General features: G+C 40.7%; 1 protein-coding gene across 1 annotated transcript in view; it reads right to left on the bottom strand.

Annotated features, from left to right (window-relative positions):
- Nucleotides 1-21,525: 21,525 nt before the first annotated feature.
- SYNE1 (spectrin repeat containing nuclear envelope protein 1) overlaps nucleotides 21,526-25,695 on the bottom strand; it is a 286,452-nt gene continuing 282,282 nt past the window's right edge. The window contains 1 exon segment of the mRNA XM_033144021.1: nucleotides 21,526-22,574. Coding sequence (XP_032999912.1) covers nucleotides 22,325-22,574 — 250 coding nt within the window. The 3' untranslated portion in view covers nucleotides 21,526-22,324.

Raw genomic sequence — 25,695 nt, forward strand, 5'->3', positions numbered from 1 at the left:
TGGCAAGGATTGGTTCTTCTTTTTAAACCAAACTGTTGATAATTTAAAGACAAAAACATAAAACGCCCTGGAGAGATATAGGAAATGTAATCTTGCTACATGCCAAATCATTGTAATATGTTGGATTAACTTGCCTTATCTAATGTCAATTAACAGGCTCACTGGAAATACACGGGAGTGGAAAAGCCTTGAGTGGTGATATTTGTCTCTTTTCTTTATTTCTTTCTTTCGTAAGGACAATTTTTATAGCCAAGTATGAAAGCTATTCTTGTATTTAATGGCATTGTGGACTCTTGCTCAGGCAAACCTCCTCCTGCAGATAATCAACCTCACCCAGTCATCATTTTCTGTGTGGCAGGGTTATGCTTTCCTGTATGCTCATGCCATCTGAAATGTCCCCTACAACACACAGAAAACAATGACCGACTCATTGTTCTGTCTCCTGCATGGAGAAAAAACAACAACTCTGTAAGAGATAGTGCTGCACAACAGTAATTATCTTATCTGTTTGGATGGATTGTCATCAGAACAGGCACAATTCAGTGAACCTGAACTGTGAACAACCAATCTGATCTGCCAGACTGTCTAGTCACATCCTAACACAAAGGTGAATCTCTACCTGCAACTTAATGCAAGAGTGAGTGCATAACAACATCAAAGTATTGTGTGCAGTACTGATTATTGATGTGCTGTAAAGGTAACTTGCAGCATACTCATTCAGCTTTATGAGATTGGGAAATTTTAAAAATTAAATTAAAAAGGGGACAAAAATGGGGGGGGGGCATCTGGGGAAAAGAACTTTGGCAACCCCACCACTGCACCCAATATGTTTTGAATATACACGATTTTGGCTGTAAATGCTATCCTCAGAACATTACCCTCACTTAAGTTGAGAGTTGCCTGTATTAGTTACGTGCATGGTTATTGCTGGGGCAAGCCAACAAAGGGAGAGCAAGAATTACAGTGGAAACTCCTGGATGTTTGTGTATGATGACTTTTGCCACTGCACAATTGATTAAGGAATTTGCATCTTAATGTAGTCTCAAAACACTTGGGGCAAAAATTGCCTGTTTTTGGTGTAATCTCTCACATTACTTACTATCCTGTTAGTCTCGTGATAATATTCTGTGACAGAATACAATGCAAATGGCCGAATTTTCCCTTGATGGTTTTCCATTAGCCTATTGCCATTTAAAAAGTTGTCCTTCTGTACATAATTATCAACCTAAACTTGCCCATTGGAAAATTAGCTATGCCCTGATCCAGCTTTCATCATGTCTTACATTACAACTAAGTCCTGTGGGGAAGCACATTCCCATCCACCTCAAAAAACACATCTAGCTAGTTTTAAGGAGCCTAGATAAGCATCTTCATTAGCATTTGCTGTACACATGGAATCCTGCTTACACAGCTTTTATTTGCTGGATTGTGGTGCTAGTACTTGCCATACAATTTGGTATGGACTTGAGCCTTCATTTTACAGACATGTTCTCAGTGCTACTGCTTATAAAATGCAAAGCTAAAAGCCAACTTTTAAGTAAACAAACTTTTGAAGATGCGAATGCTCTGCAGGGTATGTCAAATTAATTGATTGCTCTACGTTACAACTATTTCTGAAAGCTTTTTTCTAATGTATCTTACTGTGGCTTTGTGAAGTGAGTCTTCAGAACTGAAGTGACTGCTAAGTCAAGACTTTATCTTAATGCAGTGTTTTAAGCTATCCGTCCTAGTACGTAAAACATTGTTGGAGTGGAATTGTGACATAAATCTTTGGGTACCAAAAATTTTCTTTACATGAAAAGCCTTCTCTTTATAGATGCATTCTCTAGTTTTAATTCAAATATGGGTGTGTTACTGTCTGGAATATTGTTCTGTATGTGATCATTGCCTTTTGAGGGGCACTTCAACTTTGCACTGTTCTAAAGAGATTTTTGTAAAGAATCTACTTTTTTGCATTCAAATGTGCCTAAACTTATATGCTGCCATGCTGCAAGCCTGTATTTTAGTAGGAATGTTGTCCTGCTGTGCACCTTTTTCTTAAAAAAAAACACAAAAACAAAAAACATGCAGTGTACCCAATCTTGAAGTGTCCATCTAAGAATGGCAGAAGGATGCTAGTCAGAGAATAAACTCAACAAGCCACTTTATGCCACCTTATTGTATATATTTTAAAAATGAAGCTTTTTGTGCACTACAATATCCTTTCATTGTAAAGCTTTCCCTTTATTATGAGGCTCATGGGCCATAATGTATTTGTTGAATTATTCTGCTCTTTTGCTGATGCATGTAATGGTATAATTGATGTCCCTGTTTTGTTAGAATATTGCTTTGTTAAATGAAAGAAAAGTTTTAAAAGGGTAAACTTCCTTTTTTTTTGCACCTTCAAAAATGTTACAAACAGCTTCAGAAAAAAATCAGCAGGATATCTGATCTGTCAAGATTTTCTCAGCTTTGATGTCAAAATAAAACAATGAACCACAGTACGTTCTAGTTTGTGTATCACTGTATTACTAAAATATATTACCTTGGGTACAGTTCTCACTAATGACTGGTTACATTTCCCTCTCATTTAGTTTAGTTTAAAAAAACACAATTCTTTGATTTTGAAAATAAGTGAAGGTTATAACTTCTGTACAATACAAAAGTAAATGCACAAACAAGTAAAACTGAAAATTTTACATTAGTTTTAACCTTCACATGATGGCATGAAAAACAAATTCATCCATTTAAAAACAAATCATGCAACCTTGGGCTTGTTCCCCCACCCTGCAAAATGATTTGATTCTACATAATACAAATCCTCCTTCCATTTTTATGCTAAACTCCCACAATACAACTGTTAAAAAGATGAAATGGTACTGTGCAAGAATAATCAATTTCAAGTTTAAGGGACCTTGAAATAATTTTTTTTACAAGAACTCTGATGTCTATTAATCAGAGCTTACTTCAAAATACTAATCCCTGTGTATGTGTAGCAGCTATATTCCATGAACAAAAAATGGGGGAAACCTGCATATACAGTATACTGCAGATCAAGGATCAAATACAAAACACTATCTAGTCAGCAGGGCTTCCCAAATAAATGGTGAATGGCATCCAATAAATACTCCTACTTTACAGATAAGCAAATAGTACGGGGCCAGGCATGGCAAAATATTTTTAATTTTTTTGCAAGTTTACTTATCAGTAAGCTATTGGGTGCCATAATTTTGCCAGTTTACTTGCAAATCTCTCAGACAGCAATCAGTAGATCTTTATATTGTTCTCCACTCCCATTTTAAAGAAATCCTTGTGTGATAGTGAATTGGGACTCATTTGAACAGTATTAGGTGTCTCATAAGGGCTGGATCATACAAGCACTTGATTACCCAGCATTTGATGAAATGCCATTGAATGGATGAGCTGACACTGTTGAACAACATTTGATGTATTAAAAAAAACTTAAAAAGGAAAAGCCCTAAATGGGCAGAGGGACCTCGAACACCAGTGAGCATGCTTGGTGGCTACAGGAAATGGGATGGGGGGTGGGGGTGTTGAAAGAACTCTGAAAAGCTTGAGCAGGGAATGAAATTGTGTAACCTGTATCAGGACATAGCTGGGTGTCTGGGACCCTAAACAAGAGTACTGTACTCCACAAGGCAGCATATTATTGTAGATCACATTTGGGGATCTTTACACTTGATGAATCTGCAAGGTAAATTATTCTCAAGTCAATGAATGGGGATGGGGTGAAGACTGGTTCATAGGTTGGTTTTTAAAAGTTCAAGAATCATTGTCCATAGCAGTTGCCTGCTATACTATGAGTGATAATTGCTGTTTTCATCAAGAGAGGTTTCTTCCTCTCTGGGGAAAAGGGAAGTGATGGAGATTCTGCTAAATTGTTGGTATACGTTATCATAGTGCTGCTGTAACATTACTACAAATTGAATAATATATCGCACCAGTATCTGGTGGTTCAAGTGTTTGGGGAACCCTGGGCAAGAGAGTCATGAGGGGCCCCTTAATGGTATGAAAGCAAGTCAGGCATAAAATATCACTTCGTTATATATATGAAGCTGCAATGAAAATATGAAACTATGTATCATAATATGTTGCATCAAAACTACACTGAAAACAATTCAAGCAAAAATAAGCAAGCCATTACTTCCATATGTGATGCTCTTAAGTACCATAAACAGAAACAGCAAACACACACACAAAGCATACTGTGTGATATCCACATAGGCAGATCATGTGGTGAACTGGTGATATCCAGTACACTGATAAAGAACAGTATAATGATTTAAGGTTTAATTCTCTAGTGCCCTATTAAATGAAATTAACTTTTCCAAACCTTCTTGGAAGATAAGTCCTAAATGAAAACACTCTAATCCAAGCCTCACCCAATGTTATGTTCAACTGAAATAAGTGTTCAATCTTACTAGTCATTCTTGCAACACAGATGAGCACAGATTGATTGATTGGTTTAGTTTTGTGCAGAGGGGCAGGGAGCAATTTCAACATTTTGAGTTTCAGTGAGTATCAACAACCACCTTTTTAACTCAGTCAACAACTCTATTGAATCCACGTCTCCCTCAAAGTGCAAAGATACACTTTTCAAGGTCATTGTCTCCCATTTTAGTCGAAGATTTAGCATCAAACATGATTCCAGGTTGCAAAACGATTTGAGCATGTAATGCCAATCCTGGCCCAACTGCCCATTAGCTTCCGAGCTCAATTCAAAGCGCTGGTTTTGACCTATAAAGCCTTAAATGGCTCAGGACAGCAATACCTCAAAGACTGCCTCCCCATATGAACCAACCCGGCCCCTGCCACCATCATCTGAGGCCTTTCTTTGTGTGCTTCTTCTAGAAGAGGTACAGCAGGCAGCAACATGAGAACAGGCGCTTTCTGAGGTGGCTCCTCGTTTGTGGAATGCTTTCCTCAGGAAGGTTCACCTGGCACCTTTGTTACATATCTTCAGCTGCCAGGCAAAAACATTCCTCTTCTCCCAGGCCTTTTGCTAATGAAACAATTTAAGGCCTTTTAAACAGTGTTTGAGAGAGAGGGTTGTTGTTTTTGTTTGTTGCTATGGTATGTATTTTTGTGTTTTTATGTTGCAAACTGCCCTGTGAGCCTTGGATGAAGGGTGGTATAGAAATATAAGAACTAAATATACAAATAATAAAGAAATGAAAAAGAGCCTAAACCCTGTACCATTTACAGTCACACTCCATGATAAGATAAACAGGACTAAAGAACGTAGAAGGTGGAAATAAAGTAAACTGAAGAGGTATTTCCATAGTAACAGATAATCCATAAACATACTGTGGCTGCCTCAATAGTTTTTAATAATAATATTGCCAATACAAAAATGTATCTTTATAATATGTGCTGGTTCCATCACATCATCCTCTGAAAGTCTTCTTTGGAGATTTCTGTTTGACTTCAGTGCCTCATGACTTTCCACTCATTTACAAGTTCACTACTTTCAAAATTAACTTCCTGACCGGCGTCATAAAGGTTTCTGCCTTTCTGGAAGTGTAGAGACAGCTTGCTGAAAGTGTAAAATTACTTGCTAACTGCAGCCCACTCACACTGCTTTTTCTATGGGCCTTTAGACCCCAATAAACTCCATTTTAGAGCGGTGTCCTGCTGACATGTCAACAGATGATTGTTTAGCTGTCAGAGATTGGGGGCTTGATAAATTTGCAGGCAGTCCATATATTACTCAAATTAGTTCAAGGCAAGTACTGTATATATCTTCTGGCACTGAGCACCCACCCTTCACTAAAGCCCTCCTTCATTCTATTCCAAAGTCTTCATCAGGAGGCAACTTAATTTGCACTTTCTCCATTCACTTTGCCAGATTTTGTGGCCTTCATGAATTTTCTTTTTGCAAAGCTGAATTCAAGCACCACTGAAAATGCAGCACGTCTCAGCTTCTCTCTTAGTCAATGTTCTTTTCTCTTTTCAACACAAAAGTCATACAAGTTGGTGGCCACTACTACTACACCTTGGGCGGCAAACCACACAGGTCATCTACGTGCTGTGTTTAGTATTTCTACCCATTAATAGTTCTTCTTAATTATGTAAAAGATTTAAAAGAGGCTATTTATGTAAACTATTTTAGCAGCAGTCTGTTAAGCCGCCTTCAAAGTCTGATGGGTTAAGCAAGTTATTTGACAAGTGGAATGGGTCTGTGTCCAAGAAAGAATGTGCATAATTTATGATTTTCACCAGAACAATAACCATTGCTTATTAACTGTAGCAATAACGTAGTACTTACACTTATCTTGAGCATCAGGCTTTCTCTATTTTGTAGTTACTTTAAAAATATACTTGAAAGACACACACTCTCTCCCCCCCTGTGTGTGTGTGTGTGTGTGTGTGTGTGTGTAGAGACAAAGGCTGACTACAGTTTAGTGTAGAATTCATTTACACACACAACTGCTGCAGCTCATTAAACACTCTGCAAAACACCTGGAGGGTTGGACTCACAGCCAAGGCAGCATTCACTCAGATACACTGCCCCCTTCTCCACATACACCACACAGACTTTTACATAGGTGTGGCCAGCACAACAGGGCTGTAGAACCAGCCCCCTGGAAACAGCGTTGTTGCTGATTACTGGGGAAGGATGGGGGCAATTATGGAGATGTGTGGCTATCTTGGTGGGAGGGCCAGATTGGTTATATTGTTGGGCTGGCACCACCCTGGCTTTGCCACCACCCTGGCCCACACTTCCCAGGATGTGGAAGCTGTTACCCTGGCAACTGACACCTGTGAGTTATTTTTGTGGTTGTTACGGTTATACATAAGTACTTCTTATTACTATGTATTACCTGTCCTTCACCCCAGGGTTCCAGGGCAGGTTACAACATTAAGGCAGAATATTGAAAACAGTTCTAAACAATTTACAATCACAAAAATAAGGTGTGTCCTAAAGAAGTGCGTCTTCAACATTCACTGGAAGCTGCATAATGAAGATGCCAGATGCACCTCTGTGGGGAGGGAGCCCACACAACTTAAATAATTCTACAGAGAATGGCTTTTGACAGGCCGCCACCACCTCTGAGCTTCCGAGGGTCAAGGTGCTACCAAGGCACTACTAAGAGACTCCCCTGCCAATCTTAGTACCCACACTTGTTCTCTCCTGCTCTGGAGGTTAGGACTTGAACCAATGGCCTCAAGCAACAAGAAAAGAGATTCCGACTAAACACCAGGAAAAACTTTCTGACCGTAAGAGCTGTTTGACAGTGGAATGGTTTCCCTCAGGAGGTTGTGGACTCTACTTCTTTGGAGGTTTGTAAGCAGAGGTTGGGTGACCATCTGTCATGAATGCTTTAGCTGAGATTCCTTCATTGCAGGGGGTTGGACTAGATTACCCTTCGGGTATCTCCCAACTCTGCAATTCTATTATTCTAAGAAGATCCATAGGGACAAAGCCAGTCTTACAGATATCTGGGGCCTAAGTTGTTTGTGACTTTCAACGCTAACATGAGCACCTTGAAATAGCAACCAAATAATTATATTTCCAAGACCTACCCTACTTTCTTGACTGTAGTTAGTTTTAAACTGATTTTGATGTTGCATTTTTAAATTGCTGTAACCCGCACTGGGACCTTAAAGGTGAAGGGTGGGTACAAAAAAGAAAACAGGATAAATACTAGGGGACTATTCAACTAAATTTTACTTAAAGTAGACCCATTAAGAACATAAGAATAGCCCTGCTGCAACAGACAGACTAGCTGTGCACCTAGTTCAGCATCCTGTTCTCATGATAGCCAACTAGATGATCACAGGAAGGGCTTAACTTTCATGCATTTCACTGGATAAAACTTTGTGGACTACTACCCCTAATAAATAATGTTGTGCCACTACCAAGAGGCTGGTTTTGTAGCACACCCCATTGAACTGTCCCAGTAAGCAGCAGTGATGCTATTGCCAGGAGACCAGCTTCACAATGCAACCCAGCCAGCTGTTTTTGCTTCAATGCCACAGAAAGCTGCTGGGGTATCTCGCTTTACTAAGGACAGTCTTCTATTTGAAGTAGTTGTCCAATTGGAGGTCTGTCCACTTGAAGTCCAGCTTAAAGATAAAGAATCGTTAAGACGAGAGAACAGGGATCTTTGAAGTTGCTGACCAACAGTCTGCACCTGGACAACAGATAGAGAATGCGCACAGGTCACATGGCTGCACTCTTCCGAATGCAGTGTTAAGTGGGATATGCATGTGATAAAAAGGTCCATCCATGCAATGGGACTTCCCCCCATCTCTTCTCCCTGTGTGCCCCCAAACCCGATCTAGGGTTTCCTTCAGCCCTGTGGAGCATATTTAGGAGGTGCAGGGTGTTGAGTTTGGGAGGGGTGAGGTCTCATTGCGTGAGCGGACCTCATTTTGTGCATGCAACAACTTAGTTGAATCCCACTCTGTCTATTTAAATTATAGTAATTATATTTAAATACATATCTATACATATACATTATCTTAAGCAGATTAAAATGTGTGAGTGGCCCCTTGAAGTTGCAAATGTATGGGCATTGCTTCATTGTCTGTTTTATTTTACTTATGATTAGAGGCATATTTCAGTGCTTCGTGTTGCTTATGCTTCTTTCCTGCCATTCTTACTGACTAACCAAACAAAATGACAATACATGTTCTCCATCTACTCCCCTCTGGGTATTTTATCTACCTGTAAATCTCCAATGCCTTTAAGATGAGCATCATGGTCAACAGTACATGCTCCTTTCTTTTCAAAACAAATACATTGTTAAGAAATGGGTTTGGTTTCCTATATTCTAGGCCACTTCTAACAGAAAAAAAATTCTTCCATCAATCATTGTTGTGCGTGCTACCCAAATGTGAACTGATCGGCATTTTATGCCTCACAAGCTGTTGTTGTATATGTGAGCCTGTCTACATGGCAACTGCAAACACTTCGAGTTTGGCCCCATAGCAATCAGTCAGATTAATGTCAAGTGGCAACCAGAAAAGGCTAGCACATTAACCCACAGAGTGGGATAGCAGTAAAAGGACACTGCTTGTCCTATAGATGCCTCCTACTTCTCTCTCGCTCCCCTGCATTTCAGGGAGCTAAGAACAGGCTGCGGCCTTCTTGCATACAACACCAGCTGGGCTTCATGCATGCATCCAGTTCTACAAGTAAGCACCGTTCAGATGAGTTCTAGGACATACCAGCATTAGTTTAATAATGCAGTTTCCTAGCACGTTAAATCCCACCCATCTTTTGTGCTGCACTTCTCTGACCCCAAAGTAGAGTTGTGACTCATCAGTCATCCCATCTGGTATCTATCACATTCTTCATTGGTGTTCATGAGTGAAACATGGTGGTGTTTACATCTCTTTGCTTCAAATAAAATAACATATTAAAACAACACAGAACACTCTTAATCATTCTCTTCAACATTTCTATCTACCCTGAAGAACAGTCATTTCATATAATTCAGATTCTATCTGCTATTTTTAAGTCATGATGGAGCTTTTCCTCTAACCATTTGTTTGTTTGTTTGTTTGATCTCTCTGAAACAAGTTTATACAGAAATGCTTCTTAGCAATTCAAGCAGATTGTCTTCATTGGGCTATTCTCATTTACTTTTTAAGAAATAAAATTCATATAATGTAAGTATGAGAAGAGGACATTTTTAAAAAAAGTACTTTAAAATATTATTATTGCAGTCTTTAATTTTTTCAGACCCAGAACCTACTTACAGCCAGTGCTTTTTTTCTGGAGGGACCAAGGGGGATGCATACCCCTAAACATTTTGTGAATCTACGTTTGGCCTTATTGAGGGGCAGTATTTTAATATGAGTAGGAAAATGAGAGTACCCTGAAACATTTTTAAGGAAAAAAACACTGCTTACAGCAGACTACAAAATAACTACAACTTTTATTTTCTTTAAACATACCGGTATTTTAAAATCTTTGCCTTGGGCTGAAAGGATGAGAGTGAGGGCAAGAAATCTGTACTTCTAATTGTTGTATGTAAATGATAATTTATTTGGGGGCATTTCCTGCTATTCAATGAGAATCTCAGAGGGGCTAGATAACTTCATTTCCCCTGAAACGCACAATGTACATGACAGCATACTGAATGCAAACCATGAAAAAGACCCTCTGAATTGAAAGTGGAGACACTATTTGTACTTTTTGTTTGTTTTGTTTTATTTGTTACACAAGAAAATATTTAATAAAAACTAATTTAAAAAAATAAGTAAACTACTGAAACTTATTGTTGTTGTTGCTTTTGCAGCTGGTCATCCCCACTGTGGGCAGATCTACACATGGTTTATAACATTAGGAAAGGGTTAAGAAAACGTTTCAAAATGTAAGGGTCATATTACGCTTAGTTTAGGATGTTGATAATGTGTTATTAAAATGTGACAGCAGAGGGCGTTGCAGAGGTACTAGCCATCTTAAACGGGGTAGACTTTGTGGAAACGTAACAAAAGAGAACTAAATGGGACTGACATTTTAGAACGATATTTCTAATATTGTTCAAATAACGTTTTAAAGGTGAGTGTAGATCCAGCCTGTCTCTCTCTTGTTCTGTTAAAAGAACAGCCCTTAAGCATAAAAAGGAAGCATTAAAAAGGAAAAAGGGGTGGCCCATCCAATGAAGCTGGATTCAGGGGAAACAAAAGTAAGTACTTCTTCACACAGCGCACATTTTAACTGTGGAATTAGCTTCCACAAGAAATAGTGACCACAGGCTAGGATGGATTTAAGAGGATTAGACAAATACTGTAAGGCTCTCAACACCTACTAGCCACAATGACTGTGTTTCACTTACACTGTAAGAGGCAGTATGACGTATGACTCTGGATACAAGTTGCTGGGAATCACAAGTGGGGAGCGTGCTGTGGCACTCAGATCCAACTTTTGGGTCTACTATTTCTTATGTTAAAAACCTACACTCATGCACTCTACATAAGTAATGTTATGAGTTGCCGGGGCGGGGGGGGGGGGCGGGGTAATATTCTTTGAATATCCAGGCTAGTTTGCTGGTGAGTTGATTGCCTGATGGGCCATTAAGGAGAACACAGGACGGGGCTCTGTGAGAGATAGCCAATGGGTGGGGTAGTTAGAAGGACAAAGGCAGAGTTGAGAGCAGAGAGTTGGATGTGAGCTAGAAGCAAAGCAGCAATATGGGAAGAGAGAGATGTTTGATTTCTGTTTGAATCTAAGGCTGTGACTATATAGAGGAGGGAACAAAGCCCCCTTGGGGCATTAATGTTGTGAACACCTCCATCATAGGCTCAGACTGAATATATGAGTTGTTTAGACTGGAACCCCTGGAATCTTGCACCATTCAGAGATTGAGGTGGCATGCAACTATGACTATTCTCGTTAATATTTATGTCTCCATTGATCAGTGTGTATTACCAGCATTTGCTGGTGGAAAATTCTGTATGTTTACATCTTGCTCCTGTACATTCCTACTGACAAATAAGTCTCCCTTTGTCCAATCAGACTTGCTTCTAAATTACAATAAATCTATCTTAATGATTTAAGTTTCCTTGCTTTAACTCAGCTCACCCTGAAACAAAATCAGGCATGTGTAATGCATACTCATTTACAGGTATAATTATTTTTGTTTTATAGCATTAGTATCTGTTGCCAGTGTTGAAAGATAATGTCGAAAATACCAGACATTGTGGAGCTATAAAATGGGAGATTGAGCCCTTTGGTTGCTATCTCTGGCCTGTCATGATCCCAGGGACAACCCTGGTTAGTTCACACATTTCACAATGTGCAGACACTCTCTGATATTATTTTTAACCCTCCTGAACAATAATTTTCAGACTAGCACTTAACTCAGGATAGCTGCCACCACATAGTAGCTGTCTCTGGCACAAAGATTACCATGGAACCAGGGAAGAACTGATGTAAGACTATGGGCTCTTTTCATACTTACTCCAGCAAGACAGTTCAACCATACTCTAATTATCAAAAATAGCTCAAGACTAATGTGTTCCCAAGTGGCAGAGGATGTGTGTGTCTGAATTCCCCAATCATAAAAGAAAATATGTAAACAAAGGTCAAGTTTATTACATTTACCATCTCCCTCAAAGCTGCCACTGAATGACACTCCCACCATAAAAGAAAATACATGCCTTTCTGTTTTTTGCGTCACCGAGCATTTTGAGGAGAGATTGGGATTTATGTATCATATAGTGTCATCTAACAATGTTTTTCAGAGTAGATTACTGAATCCTTGCTGAAATTGGCACAGGCCCCTTGTTCCATATCCTTTTCCGTTTTATGGGATCACCACCATAACCCAAATCCTTTCCCCCGGCATTTCTGTAATCTGGGTAGCATACCTGTGTCTAATTTTTATAATGTTTTATAAATTTAAGCATTGAAATTGTGTGTCACAAACAGGTGTTCAAACAGTGTCAATTCTCTTTTTACTTGTTGTTTTGTGATATATTTTAGTATAAAGGAACTACCTACATTACCCATAATGGGCTTCATGTTTCCTGGCTTCGAGTAACACACACATTTATCATTGTTGTTGACTGCTCTTTTGTTCAAAAGTTGGTGTTGAGAAACTTGTACTTAAAAAATAAAATTTTAAAAAAGCGTGCATGCCCATGCAAATACCCGCATGCATGCCCCCTGGGGATCTCAGGTTTCTGGAGCTTAGGGAGGGGCAGAGAAGTACTAATCGAGGGGAAAGGCAAGAACACACAGCACAAATACACCCTGCCAAGCACCACCCACCAGTGTGGCCAAGAAACACTGAGAAAGATTTCAGAAGCATAAAACTGAAAGCACTCATGTGCACATGAAGGTGCACACAAATGCACACCTGGAAACAATGACAGGCACACACATTAATGCCCTAGGGTGGACACAGCCCAGGTAAGTTAAGAATCTGGCCTGATCAGCACAGTACTCAGACCAGATCTGCAATCCTAGTACACACTTAGCTGACAGTAAGCCCCATCAAAGCCAGTGGGATTTACTTCTAAGTAAACATATACAGAATTGTGCTGCACATTCAGGTTCTTTCTTGATCAGGGTTTAGGGAAGCTTCTGGTCCTCAATCCTGGATAACACTTGAGCCATTGCAACAGCAGTGGTGAGCATGCATGGCATGTTGTGGCACTTGTGTGGTACTGACATACAACACTGAATGGTGCCCATTATATATTTTCACTGCCTTTCAGTTTCATAAGCTCAGTAAATCATTTTTATAAGACAAAGAGTAAATATCAAATGAAATTCAGGCATACCAACTAGATACGCAACCCATGAGATCAGCATCCAACTTCTCAGAGAAAGAAGTGGCATTCTGCCACCAGAGATTGAGCAATAACTGCCTGTGTCTTCCTTAGTATACGATGGCGTGATTTGTTTGGTTAATTCGGAGAATGAACAAGATTCTGGCATGAGCAAATGGTATTCAGTTTCATAGAGGAACAGGCTCTGAGTGCCACCTGAGATTGTACATATGACTGATACCAAGCAGAAGACAGACATGACATTTATGAGCATCACAATTCTCCTATTTTAATAGCTAAAAAAAAAAGTTCTTTCAAGACAATCAACAGTTTACCAACATCCAGGTAAATTAAATTAATTGCTCCAACTTTTAGTAATGAAATAATCTGATAAGATAACAACCATGGTCTGAACCAAGTTGCTTTTGATGGATTTGAGTAGTTCCTAGTCCTTTTTTCAAAATATTTCAGACTATGTCTACATTGGGGTTTTTTTAAAGTACAGTTGTAATGAATCAGATCTAAGTTAGGGGGTGTTCAGAAACCCACAGTGTTTTAGGAGTTAATGGGCACCCCAGTTTGAGTGGCAGATACCCCTTGGGAGGCGGGACATTCCGCTCTTTAAAAGGAGGGAGCAGCCGTTAGAGTGAGGAGAGTGGTGACTGGAAGAAGGAGGGTGTGGGGCCAGGTTAGGTTTAGGTTAGGTTAGGTTAGGATCGTTGAAGATGTGTATATGTTGCTGAAAGAAAGAGTTTACACTGTTATGAAACTAAGCTTATGAACCATCACTGAAACCGTTATGTTCTATAAGAAATAAAGACCTCTTATTGTTGAGCTAAGAAAAGATCGTCGTTCATTTGGTCCAGAGAGTTATATAGGCTCTTGAGGAGGTGAACTCAGGGAAAGGACAAAACTAAACTGAAGGGTGATAGTTTGTGTCTTGGAGTTCCCTCAGGAGGGGCTAGCGGGCGGAAACCCTGGTATTGCCATAGAGTTGCTAAGAGGGTTTAGCTAACTGATATAGTGAGGGGATTTAATAAGGAGAGACCCCGAACTGTAGGCAAAGGAGAGGTTTTCCCTGAAGCCCTGAGCAGAGGATATAACCGGCCACGGCCGCTGAACAGGAAAACTCCCGTTACTAAGGGATCCCCAGATTATAGATAAAAGGGGATCGAAATAACAGACGGACCTCAGAGGGACAGGTGGGGTGCATTGTAATTTGACCCAGAACACCTGATTAAAAATTCACTTAGTAACGAGGGGAGAGTCTGAAGTGGAGGTTCATCGCAACGGTATATATTCCATATTAGTAATTTATGTAGCCTATATATTTCAAATATTGAAGATAACATAAAATTTCACCTGGGTGATTATTACTCTTTTATTGTAGGAATTAAAAATTATGTGGGTATGCATCTTATTACAGATGGGTGAGCTATTTACTTTCAGACATTCATGCTGAATTATACTAGTGGGTACACTGACAGTGGTAAATCTCTGCTCAATGAATTTTCTGCAGCATAGTGAGAACCTCCCCAGAAGAAACGGCCCCTTTCTGGTGCTACAATTAAAATGCATCCTGTATCTTCAGATATTTTTTTCAGCAAACTATCAACCATAACAAGCTTGAAGCATTAGGTCCAGCTTGTATATTTGGAAACCTAGTATATTAATGTTTATTAGAGAAATTTAAGCTTAAGATATTCACACATTATGCTTTATAAAACATGTATCAAATTTCTTTACTGTACTGTATTCCATTCTTTTATTATTAGTGAAGCTGTGTTTGTGATCCAGTTAGAAGTTTAACATTTGCATGAAGCAGCTTTGAAGTTTTAGCAACTTCTCGAGAAAAACAGATAAGCTTTAGGCCTAGTAGCTGCTTGGAAACAACATTCCAGAGGGGTTTGTTTGTGTGTGAATGGATTTTGCCTACATGAGTAGGTAAAAAAAAGGTTTGGCCTAGCAGATGAGAAGTGTCACCAATATAGGCTTTTGCTCTTTACTATGCTTCAAACTTTGATAGCCAACAGTAAATCTGAACTATTTTCCATGCAAAGCATATACTCAACCACTAAGCTGTTGGCTCTCTCATTGCTTTCTCTCCTTTCTCCTTATTTAAATTCAACACACGGCAAGCATAATCTACTGCAGCATTAAATGCTACTAAAATGTTGATATTTTGGATGCAACTCTCAGGAAATTTAATAAAATATAAATTAAGCGAAACACACACACAATCACAACAGTGCTGGAAATCAAGTGGATACTATAAAGATAATTTTACTTAGTACAATTGGAGGGCTGGGGTGAATTAGCATTTTCTAATTCTCTTCCCTGTGCTTCTTTAGACTCTGCAACTATTCAGTTTATATCCACCAGACTTGCAAAAAAATTTTTAACAAGGGATAACACCCCCCCCCAACACACACCCTGCCCCAATACACATACACACACCTACTTCATCCCCCAATTTCCTCTTCTCCTTTCCTCTGTTACTGGCCCTGCCCCTAAAATTGAAGATTAGGACTCAGAGCTCAATGTATTTCCCAGGTTTACCCCAAATGTCAAGCAGGAGACAAGGGCAAAATGGTGCTTTTGTCCATTGCCTGATTGGTTGACCTCAGCCAGGACTTGTTCCATATCCTCATGCTCGTTGTAAATTCAGCCTGCACTCTGCAAGCATAGATAACACATTTCTAGCTGCTAACATGCAGGGGTGTGACAGGGCAATGGAACTATAACAACCCAGCATTACAGCCCACCTGTGGCTTTCTACCATGTAAGTGTTAACTATTTGTAAGTGTAAACTATTAAGTATGACTTTCCCCTCAGACTTTGAGTAATTTGGGGGGGGGGGCGTGTATGTACAGTTTTCTAACTATTAGCTGACTCCTGCTGAAGTTTTACTTCATGTGCCCTTTTTTGAGGCAAGTATATAGGCACATTTTTTTGTGTTCAGGCTTTTTTTTAAGTAATCCCAGGTGTCTTGGGCTACAGGTGCTTCAAATTTCAGCTTCCTAGGCTGTGAGGAAATTCCCTCACCTTTTGAAGAAACACATTTGGCAACATACAAGCAGAAACACACAAAGCTCCCTTTTTCATAATCGTTCTGGTCACCAGGGTTACTTGAGGAACTTGTGAGCTAAATTTCAGCTTGTTGAATTAATTGGAAGTATTATTCACCATTATGAGTGAGGCCTAAGAATCCTTAGTATAATATCAAATTATGTTAACCAACCACATTTTCAAATAAGTATCTGCTCATTTCAAGCAGGAAAATGACGCTTCACCCTGACCCACAGTGCTCTAAACAACTGAAAAACAGAAATTACTTACCTCAGGGAGAAGCACTTCTACAAAAATCACTGCCCAGTTTTTTTCACCTTTGTTTCCTTGCAGGCTGTTTCTTTGTGTGCTCACCCTCTAGCATCTTCTATGCTTTGCTGGGCTCCTGAACTCCATGGTGAATATTGCAAGCTACACAGAGGAAGAAAACCATGGCAGGTGGCAATGAAGGGGAGCCATTGGGCTTGCCTTCCAGCTGTAGCTCCACTGCACCACCTCAGAACAACACTGAGAGAGGAAGTGATCACATACAAGCAGGAAGTCAAGGGAGCAGCACACAGTTCTGCTTGGTGAGAGGGCAGAATTTGGTGGTGTGGGACTTAAGGAAGTTGAAAACTTAAAGGGCTATTTCGGGATAAACTAAACAGAAACCAGCCTATCCTTTCAGCATTTTTCTGTTTGTGACTTTGCTATAACCACAGCTGCCTTCCCCCCTCCACCTCACTGGGTTATTGCAATCACAGCTGTGCCGTTACCATTTCCCTGGTTTACCTATAGTTTTCGAAATTACCTGTATGCTCAGTGTGTGTGTGTGTGTGTGTGTGTGTGTAAAATCACAGGCTGCACATTTCAGTAGAATAGTTGTTTATGTTTACACCACCAGTAAAACATTTCCCACAAGGTTATAATTGCAGGAAGGGGGGAGGGGGGTCATGCTCCCTGGCTCCAACCCTTTTGTCACATCTGTTTGCCAGGCCACACGCCTCTCATGCATTGCTAGGATAATCCAGCAACTAAAGTGTGAGGAGTCTATACCCTTACAGCAGACTGCCTGCAGAAGAAGTTACCCTTACAATATATGAGAGATGCAAAGACTAGATGATGAAAATGCAGCTGTGATCATCACTCTGATATGCAAGGGAGCTAGCATATCCACAAGAAATTGTTGTTGCCCCACCCTCAAGATTTATGGTTGGAGATTGCAAAATCTTCATTAAATTACTTGTTATAATCTCCTTGCTACCAGATCCACAGATCTCTACTCTGTCCTCTCCTGCTGCCTTGATCCTGGGCATGTCCCATGCTGCCAATTAGTTGTCATATTAAAGGCCTTGTGGTTAACATATAAAGCTCAGAACAACATGGGACCAGGATACCTGAAAGACTGCCTGCCCTTATATAGATCAGGAAGACTACACTAGTTGTTGTTGTTGTTGTTCAGTCGTTCAGTCGTGTCCGACTCTTCGTGACCCCATGGACCAGAGCACGCCAGGCACGCCTATCCTTCACTGCCTCTCGCAGTTTGGCCAAACTCATGTTAGTAGCTTCGAGAACACTGTCCAACCATCTCATCCTCTGTCGTCCTCTTCTCCTTGTGCCCTCCATCTTTCCCAACATCAGGGTCTTTTCTAGGGAGTCTTCTCTTCTCATGAGGTGGCCAAAGTACTGGAGCCTCAACTTCAGGATCTGTCCTTCTAGTGAGCACTCAGGGCTGATTTCCTTCAGAATGGATAGGTTTGATCTTCTTGCAGTCCATGGGACTCTCAAGAGTCTCCTCCAGCACCATAATTCAAAAGCATCAATTCTACGGCGATCAGCCTTCTTTATGGTCCAGCTCTCACTTCCGTACATTACTACTGGGAAAACCATAGCTTTAACTATACGGACCTTTGTCGGCAAGGTGATGTCTTTGCTTTTTAAGATGCTGTCTAGGTTTGTCATTGCTTTTCTCCCAAGAAGCAGGCGTCTTCTAATTTCGTGACTGCTGTCACCATCTGCAGTGATCGTGGAACCCAAAAAAGTGAAATCTCTCACTGCCTCCATTTCTTCCCCTTCTATTTGCCAGGAGGTGATGGGACCAGTGGCCATGATCTTAGTTTTTTTGATGTTGAGCTTCAGACCATATTTTGCGCTCTCCTCTTTCACCCTCATTAAAAGGTTCTTTAATTCCTCCTCACTTTCTGCCATCAAGGTAGTGTCATCAGCATATCTGAGGTTGTTGATATTTTTTCCGGCAATCTTAATTCCGGTTTGGGATTCATCCAGTCCAGCCTTTCGCATGATGAATTCTGCATATAAATTAAATAAGCAGGGAGACAATATACAGCCTTGTCGTACTCCTTTCCCAATTTTGAACCAATCAGTTGTTCCATATCCAGTTCTAACTGTAGCTTCTTGTCCCACATAGAGATTTCTCAGGAGACAAATGAGGAGACAAACTACACTACTACAGAGTATCATTAGGCAGATATGTGAAAACAGGTGTTTCACCCTCCGCCTAGTGGACACACACCTAGTCATATTTGGGCCCCCACAAGGCCTCATGTTGCTTTGTTACTGTGTTGTTTATGTACTTTCCTGATCTTATAATTTTCCCATACCTCTATGTTTCTTTAGGGCTCTTCCATAGGAGGAGAGGCACCGATTGGGTCAAATTCCCCCCTTGAGTGGAGGAGTGCTACACAAATACATTGGTAAGTGCACACTGCTTCTTGACATTATGGTTAAAAGGGATGGCTAAGCCACACAGCCCTATGACTCTTCTTCATGCACCCTCTTAGTGTGTGGGGGGAGGAACTGGTGTCCATCTTTTAACATTCCTCAAAAGTCTACAAAGAACAAAAATGCTGTACATGAACTGTGTGTCATGAAAACAAAAGAGAATGATGATGCTCTGCAGAGCTATAAATTAGTGTAAAAGTATATGCCTTGTCTCTACTAGAGAGCAGTATACAACTGCATATTCATCTACTATTTCCCTTCGCCTCCCACCACAACTTCCCATGAAAGATTAAATTCTCCTTATATAATCTGAATTCCACTTTTGACTGATTAATGCCAATAGACGTGTACAAGTGTATGCAAGTTGTGGCTTGTGACCGACTGGAGAGGGCCAGGAACAGCAAAAGATGAATGTAATATTGCCATGAGTGAAAGAAGCTATAGAGAAAACTGAGCAGAAGCTGAAATAGAGTTTGCCTTAAACTTTACCAAATGCACTGCAGACTTCCTTCTAGTGTGAAGTCTTAATATTGTCTGGCTGTAAAAAAGTTCAGCTCTAATCACACTCTGAGGGATAGATCAGTTTTATTCCTTCATGGCTTCCCACACAGCACTGATAATTGTCTGGTGAGGAGCAAAGAAATATGTTGGAGATTTCTAGCTTTGTTGAGCACAATTCACAGCCTGTCCTAGGGAATGACTGTTAAGCCTGTCTTCAGCATAGATCCATCTTAAAAGCAGTGGTGGTGCAACCTCCTCCTGATCAGGGGCGTAGCAAGGGGGTGCGGGGGTGCGGTCCACCCCAGGCACTGCCCTGCTGGGGGTGACACTTTGGGCGGTGGCCCCGCCCCCCGGGTTTTGTTTTGTTTTGTTTTTTTGTTAATTTAATTTTATTTTTAAGGCTATTTTATTTTTCCTATTTTCAGCACTGCCGGGGTGGAGCCTCCTCACTGGCCACCCCTGCGGCTTGGCCCCAGCAGCACCGAAGATAGTCCCCCCTTCCAGCGGCTTTTTTTCACTGCGGCATGGAGGCAAGGGGCAGGCCAGCGAGGAGGGGTGCCACCCCCTCCTCGCTGGCCCACCCCTTGCCTCTATGCCGAGCTCCGCCGCTGGCTGGCTTGCGGAGCCAGGGCATGGAGAGGGGTGGGCCAGCGAGGAGGGGTGTCACCCCTCCTCGCTGGCCCACCCCTCTCCCTGCCCCAACTTGCGCTCCGCTGAGGGAGCCCGACACGAAGGGGTGCCGTCGCCGGGTGCCGGCTTCGGGTGTCTCCCAAAGCCGCCGCCCGGCACCTCCGGGGGCGGGGTGTCGTGGCATGATGTCATGACGCACGCACACACCGCAATGCCCCGCCCCCAGGGGTGCCTCTTGACTTCCCGCCCCGGGCAGCCAAGGGGCTAGAAACGCCCCTGCTCCTGATGAGGCCCTGTAAAGTGAGGTGTTAGCAACCATTATCATGTTGCCAATGTCCCCTTCTTGGGCAAGTTGAAAAAGTGATGGCTATGGAACTGCAAATGTTGTTCGATGGAATGTTTTATCTAGATCTATCTAGATCTGACTTCAGGTCTGGGTAAGGCATCAAAACAGCCTTGTAGGAACAGGTACATAGCTTGGGGGTTCTCCTAGATGCAAAGTTGCCACAAGAGGCTCAGGGGGCCACAGTGAAAAGGAGTGCCTATGCCTAGCTCTGGCTACGACCATTCAGTATGACTGTAATCCTTGCTCTAATAGCCTGAATTGCTGCAATGCAGTCTATGTAGGGCTAACCTTGATGACACTCTGCCAATGAGCTACTATGTCCAATTCAAGACATTGGTACTGATGTACAAAGCCTTAAATGACTTACTTAAAGGAGCACATCCTTCGGTACTTACTGATATGTTCTGAGGTCAACAGGGGAGACGCTGTTCTATATCCTGTCAATGATGGTGTTCCGAGGCAGGGCTGTCTCAATGATAGCACCCTGACTGTGGAACTGTCTCTGCAAGAAAGTTGAGTCTACCCTGAAGCCTCAACAATGCGCCACACACCCAGACAACCTGTGTTTGGCTGGAATCACAAGCGGTCCATTAGAAGCCGACACAACCATTGGGGAAGGAAATTAGCCCCCCCCCCAGCCGCATGGAAATCAGTGCCCAATCCCCTGCCCCTAGAGTTACCACCCACTGGGAGGAGAGGCAAGTAGTTCTTGCCAGGAAATTTAGGCCACAAATTGGCTCTGTAATTTAATAGTTCATTTTAGATGCTTTAATTATATAGATATATATATATATTGAGCATCACACAGTTGTGAAAGTATTTCCTCATGTAGATAGCCCTTATGAATTACACCTTTCTTTTAATTAAACACTTTTCCTATAGACCAGAATATCCAGAAAACTATTCATAACTGTGCTTGCCCTGCATATTTCTAAATAGATTCCCATTCCCATGGCCTTAATAATGTATTTGGTGTGTGTGTGTGTGTGCATATAAAGTGAGAGTGAGAGAAAGAGACTGAGAAATTTGGCCTTGACATTTTGTTTATATATTGCTCCAAAATAATTTTTAAAAAGCACATAGACAAAAATTTCATGGTTTTCTATAACAAGAAATCAATACAACAAAACTAGTTTTAGCAAACTGTACATACATAAATATGTTTCTTTTTTAATACTTAACATTCATGATTTGTTCATAAAGCCTTCCATGATTTATTTATTACATCCATTACTTTTTTTAACTATAAAAAGTGCTGTTCTGATATACAGCTTGTGCATCCAAAGCGAAGGTTAGAACATCATGCTCCACCGAAAACCCCACAAAAAATGGGGAAATAATTCATGGCCTTGCAATCTCCTTAAAATTTATGTTACAATAGTCTCTAGAATCTCTTTAGCACAGTTTGGTTTTTAATGATTCTATGAGTGTGTATATACTTGTAAAATACCAATAATGCAGATAATGAAAGTTTGAGTAATAGATGTTTATGAGCTGCACATGGGAAATATCTTCTTTCAGACTGAAGTCCTTGTCTATGCATAGTACAGGGCACTGGCCCAAATTATAAAAGTGACTGAGAAGTCCAGAATATTGGCAAAAAGGAAAAATATTCTATCACTTATTTCATAGCTTTTTCAGTGCCAGAGATGTGACTTTTAAACAATGCTACTCACATAGTGCATGACTCATTTTGGTACTGATACATATTTAACTTAGTGCCAAGTTGACTTATGTATGTGTCCAAGGGGGTCACAGGAGAACTACTCTGCAGTGGATGTACCTGCATTTGATACCAGCTTCTCTGTCGTCTTTCCAACTGCTTCATAAAGGTGGTGGGCCATTAGTATATCTTAGCATGGGGTGAAAGGAGCGTGCAAAGTTATTGGAGAGGGCACAGCTATAGTCTTCCTCTGTCATTGGCACTAGGCAGGCAAGACCAATTAAGAACAGCAATAGGAGCTGAAGTGGGAGAGCAGCTCGGAGGACCCTGAGGAAGAAGCATTGCTGCTGCTGCCGCCGCCGAACTGGCTGAACCTCAGAATGGGAGGAATCTAAGCCATCTCTTGTGCACCTAAAGAGACAATCCAATACAGAAATAAAGCAATGCATTACTGTGAAATGACACCCAGGCCAATATGCTGCCTGAAATATCCATGAGACTTTCATCATTTAGAGATTACAAATGCATTTTACACTGAAGTGGACATTTCCTATTTACCGGTACTCGAAAAGACTACTTGGGTATTAGAAATCCCACACATAACTATTCAAAGTAGTATGCTACCCTCTCTCCCAAATATAACACCACTACATTAGTCACCCATCAGGTATATCAATCACGATCTATGCTATTGATCAACAATATTTCTTCAGGAGTGTAACCCAAGTATTTTTTTTCCATGTCAGGAGCACAGTAAGTATGCCAATATCCAATTAGAAGGATTTTAGGTTGCACAGTACAGTGTAGCTCATTTTGCACTGAATCAGCAATTAAAAGCAAACGTGGAACCTCAGATGTATCATTCCTCTTTGAGTATAATTTACTACCCTGGAAAAAAAAGAATGCAGTACAAATTAACAGGAAGGACTGTTGCTTGTCCTGACAAGGATTTTTTTTTTTTTAAATTTCAGCCAGGAAATAATACCCACCCTTCTGCCTTGTGATTAATCAAAGCAACTGCATCTCCAGTTGCTAACATTGCAAGGATGATGAGGGTAGGGGTGGGGAGAAAGTCTTTTGTTGTCACTGGACAGATTACGGGCACATATCTTCCCATCCTTCAAAAACCTCAAGAAAACCAGGAAGTTCTGTTGGCTACTTTTAGTTGACTAATGGAGACCTGAATGTTCAAAGCTAATAAATGATTAACTGAGATGAGAGAGCTGACAAGAGGTCCAAGATCAAAAACAAAAGGTTGCAGATTATTTACAGGCACATCACTGAAACTAGGATGGAAAGCTGCTTAGTCTGTTATTAAGTATGCAGCCTTCTATTATGAATGCATTGAAACAATATGGCACATTTAACAGCATCAGAGCATTCCATATTAAAGTTCAATTAGACCCAGCCTTCAAGCATCTGACAATGCCAGCCTGAGGAGTTAATGGGCTTAGGTATAGACAAAGGGAACAAGTAGTGCTGCCCAACTGCCATCTTAGGCTGCACAGCCTTTACCTGTGACTATTTTCTCACATGGCTTTTACTTACTCTGCAGCCTTATGTGTGCTGTATGTGTCCAGAATTGTGCCTGCTGGCACAGTGTCTACATACTGGAGGGGCATGCACATATAACCTATCATAGCTCTGATTGCGCAAACATAGAATAGACCCCATGTGCAGACATCAACTCCAACGGCATGAGGTGCAGTGAGGAAATGAGATCAGGAAGCACGATCCTGATTCTCCCACTAGCCAAAAAACTGCAATGTGTGTGGAATTAACATCTGCATTCTATCACCCCGACCCTCAGCATGGAACAATAACACCATCTTCCAAAATACTTAAGTTCTAGAACCACTTGGCATTCTGCTGCTCTTAAGCCTTGTCTATAAAAGAAGGCAATAGAAAATATTTCGGGGGGGGGGAGTAAGTCCATTTCAAAATAATTTGTCCTCCTACCTCTCTGTGGTTGTGATAAGGCTGGTATACCCTGTTGATGTGGCCCCTGCATTTGTTCAGGATGCAGAGTGGAGAGAACTGGGTTCAAATTCTACTGTAGTGATGAGACTCATAAGTTGGAAGGGACCCGGAGGGTCATCTAATCTAGTCCAACCCCTGCAATGCAGGAATTTTGGGTCTGACTTGATCTCTTAGCCTAATGTATCTCAAAGGGTTAAAATTGCATAAATTTGAGAGGACAAAACAGTAGAACCCATGTTTGCCAACCCAAGACACTTGCGGAAAGGGCAAAATAAAAAGTTTATTAAAAATGCAAGCCATTTTTACATAGGCTGAAAATCCTGTTGACACTTTTCAGATAAAACTTAATTTAACTTGGGACAGCATTTTGGAGCTTGCAGTATAAAGCTTATTTCTCCCTTGAGGCAGGTTTTATGAATGTTCAAAGTTCCTTTCTGAGTCCTAATTCAAAGAACTTCATAAGCCTACCCAAAAATAAGCATGGCATATTATTAAAACATTGGTCTTTCTTCAGCTACTGGCCTTTTTTCGTCTGAATTTAAATTTGTATCACCTTTTCCAGTATTTTTTTTTTAAAACAGACCTCTCCAATTCATCTAGTTCAGCTAATTATTATTTTGTTTCTCTTTTTACATTTGTTTCTAAATTGCTTGATGGTGTGCTCTCAGATTTTTAGAAATTATCTGGCTCTATCCCCCCCCCCCTTTTGTTATTTTAACTTTTGTTTCCTGATCTATCATGCAATAGAAACTACTTTGCGTTCCTTAATCTTCTTTCTTCTCGGCCAAATAGCAGCCCTAGCATTCTGTTCTTACTCTTAATTTGTATTCAGTTTTTGATATTGCTTTATTTAAAGCACTGTCTATTTCTCTCTTTTGGATATCGTATTGGTTTTCAGGGTTCTGCTTTTCTTCCTTGTCTTTCTAGACACACTTTCATGTTCCTATTCTAGGTACAGTGGTTGAAATCCAATGTTTTAATCCCTGAGTTAACTTCCATGCTGTTCTGAAAACACATTTTTTTGGGTGCAGGGGTTTGGCAAGATACTTAAAAGCATCTTAAAGCCTTTGATCTTATTTACACTTGGTTAACTGATTATTTTTCCATCTCTCTCTCTCTCCTTTTTTAATGACTGTCACCAACTTGTTTAAGCTAGCGTTTTTGGGAAAGGCACTATGGCTTTAATTTCTTCTTTGCTTTGTTCAATCATTTGATAGTTTTTATTTGTTGTGTATATAAGATTATAAAACCTGGGCAGGGCATGTTTGCTTTTTTGTTGTGTACAAAGCCTAGATATTTAGACACTATTAATTATTTATGTTGTTTCTTTATTTCATGTGGTCAGAGATTGACAAAGCCCTTGGCAAACTGTCTGGCGTTTATGTTTTTCATAGACTTATTAATAGAGCTGTAAAGCTCCAAGACACCTGAGAACACTTCTGGGTTGTTGCACATATGGTAGATATCAGTATGTGACCTCAGGGCCATACGGGTGCACCTTCATAACCCATTGTGAAGTGGGCACTTTGTGATAAATACCAGTGGCCAATTG

This window comes from Lacerta agilis, chromosome 3 (genome assembly GCF_009819535.1).
Source record: "Lacerta agilis isolate rLacAgi1 chromosome 3, rLacAgi1.pri, whole genome shotgun sequence".
Taxonomy (NCBI): Eukaryota; Metazoa; Chordata; class Lepidosauria; order Squamata; family Lacertidae; genus Lacerta; species Lacerta agilis.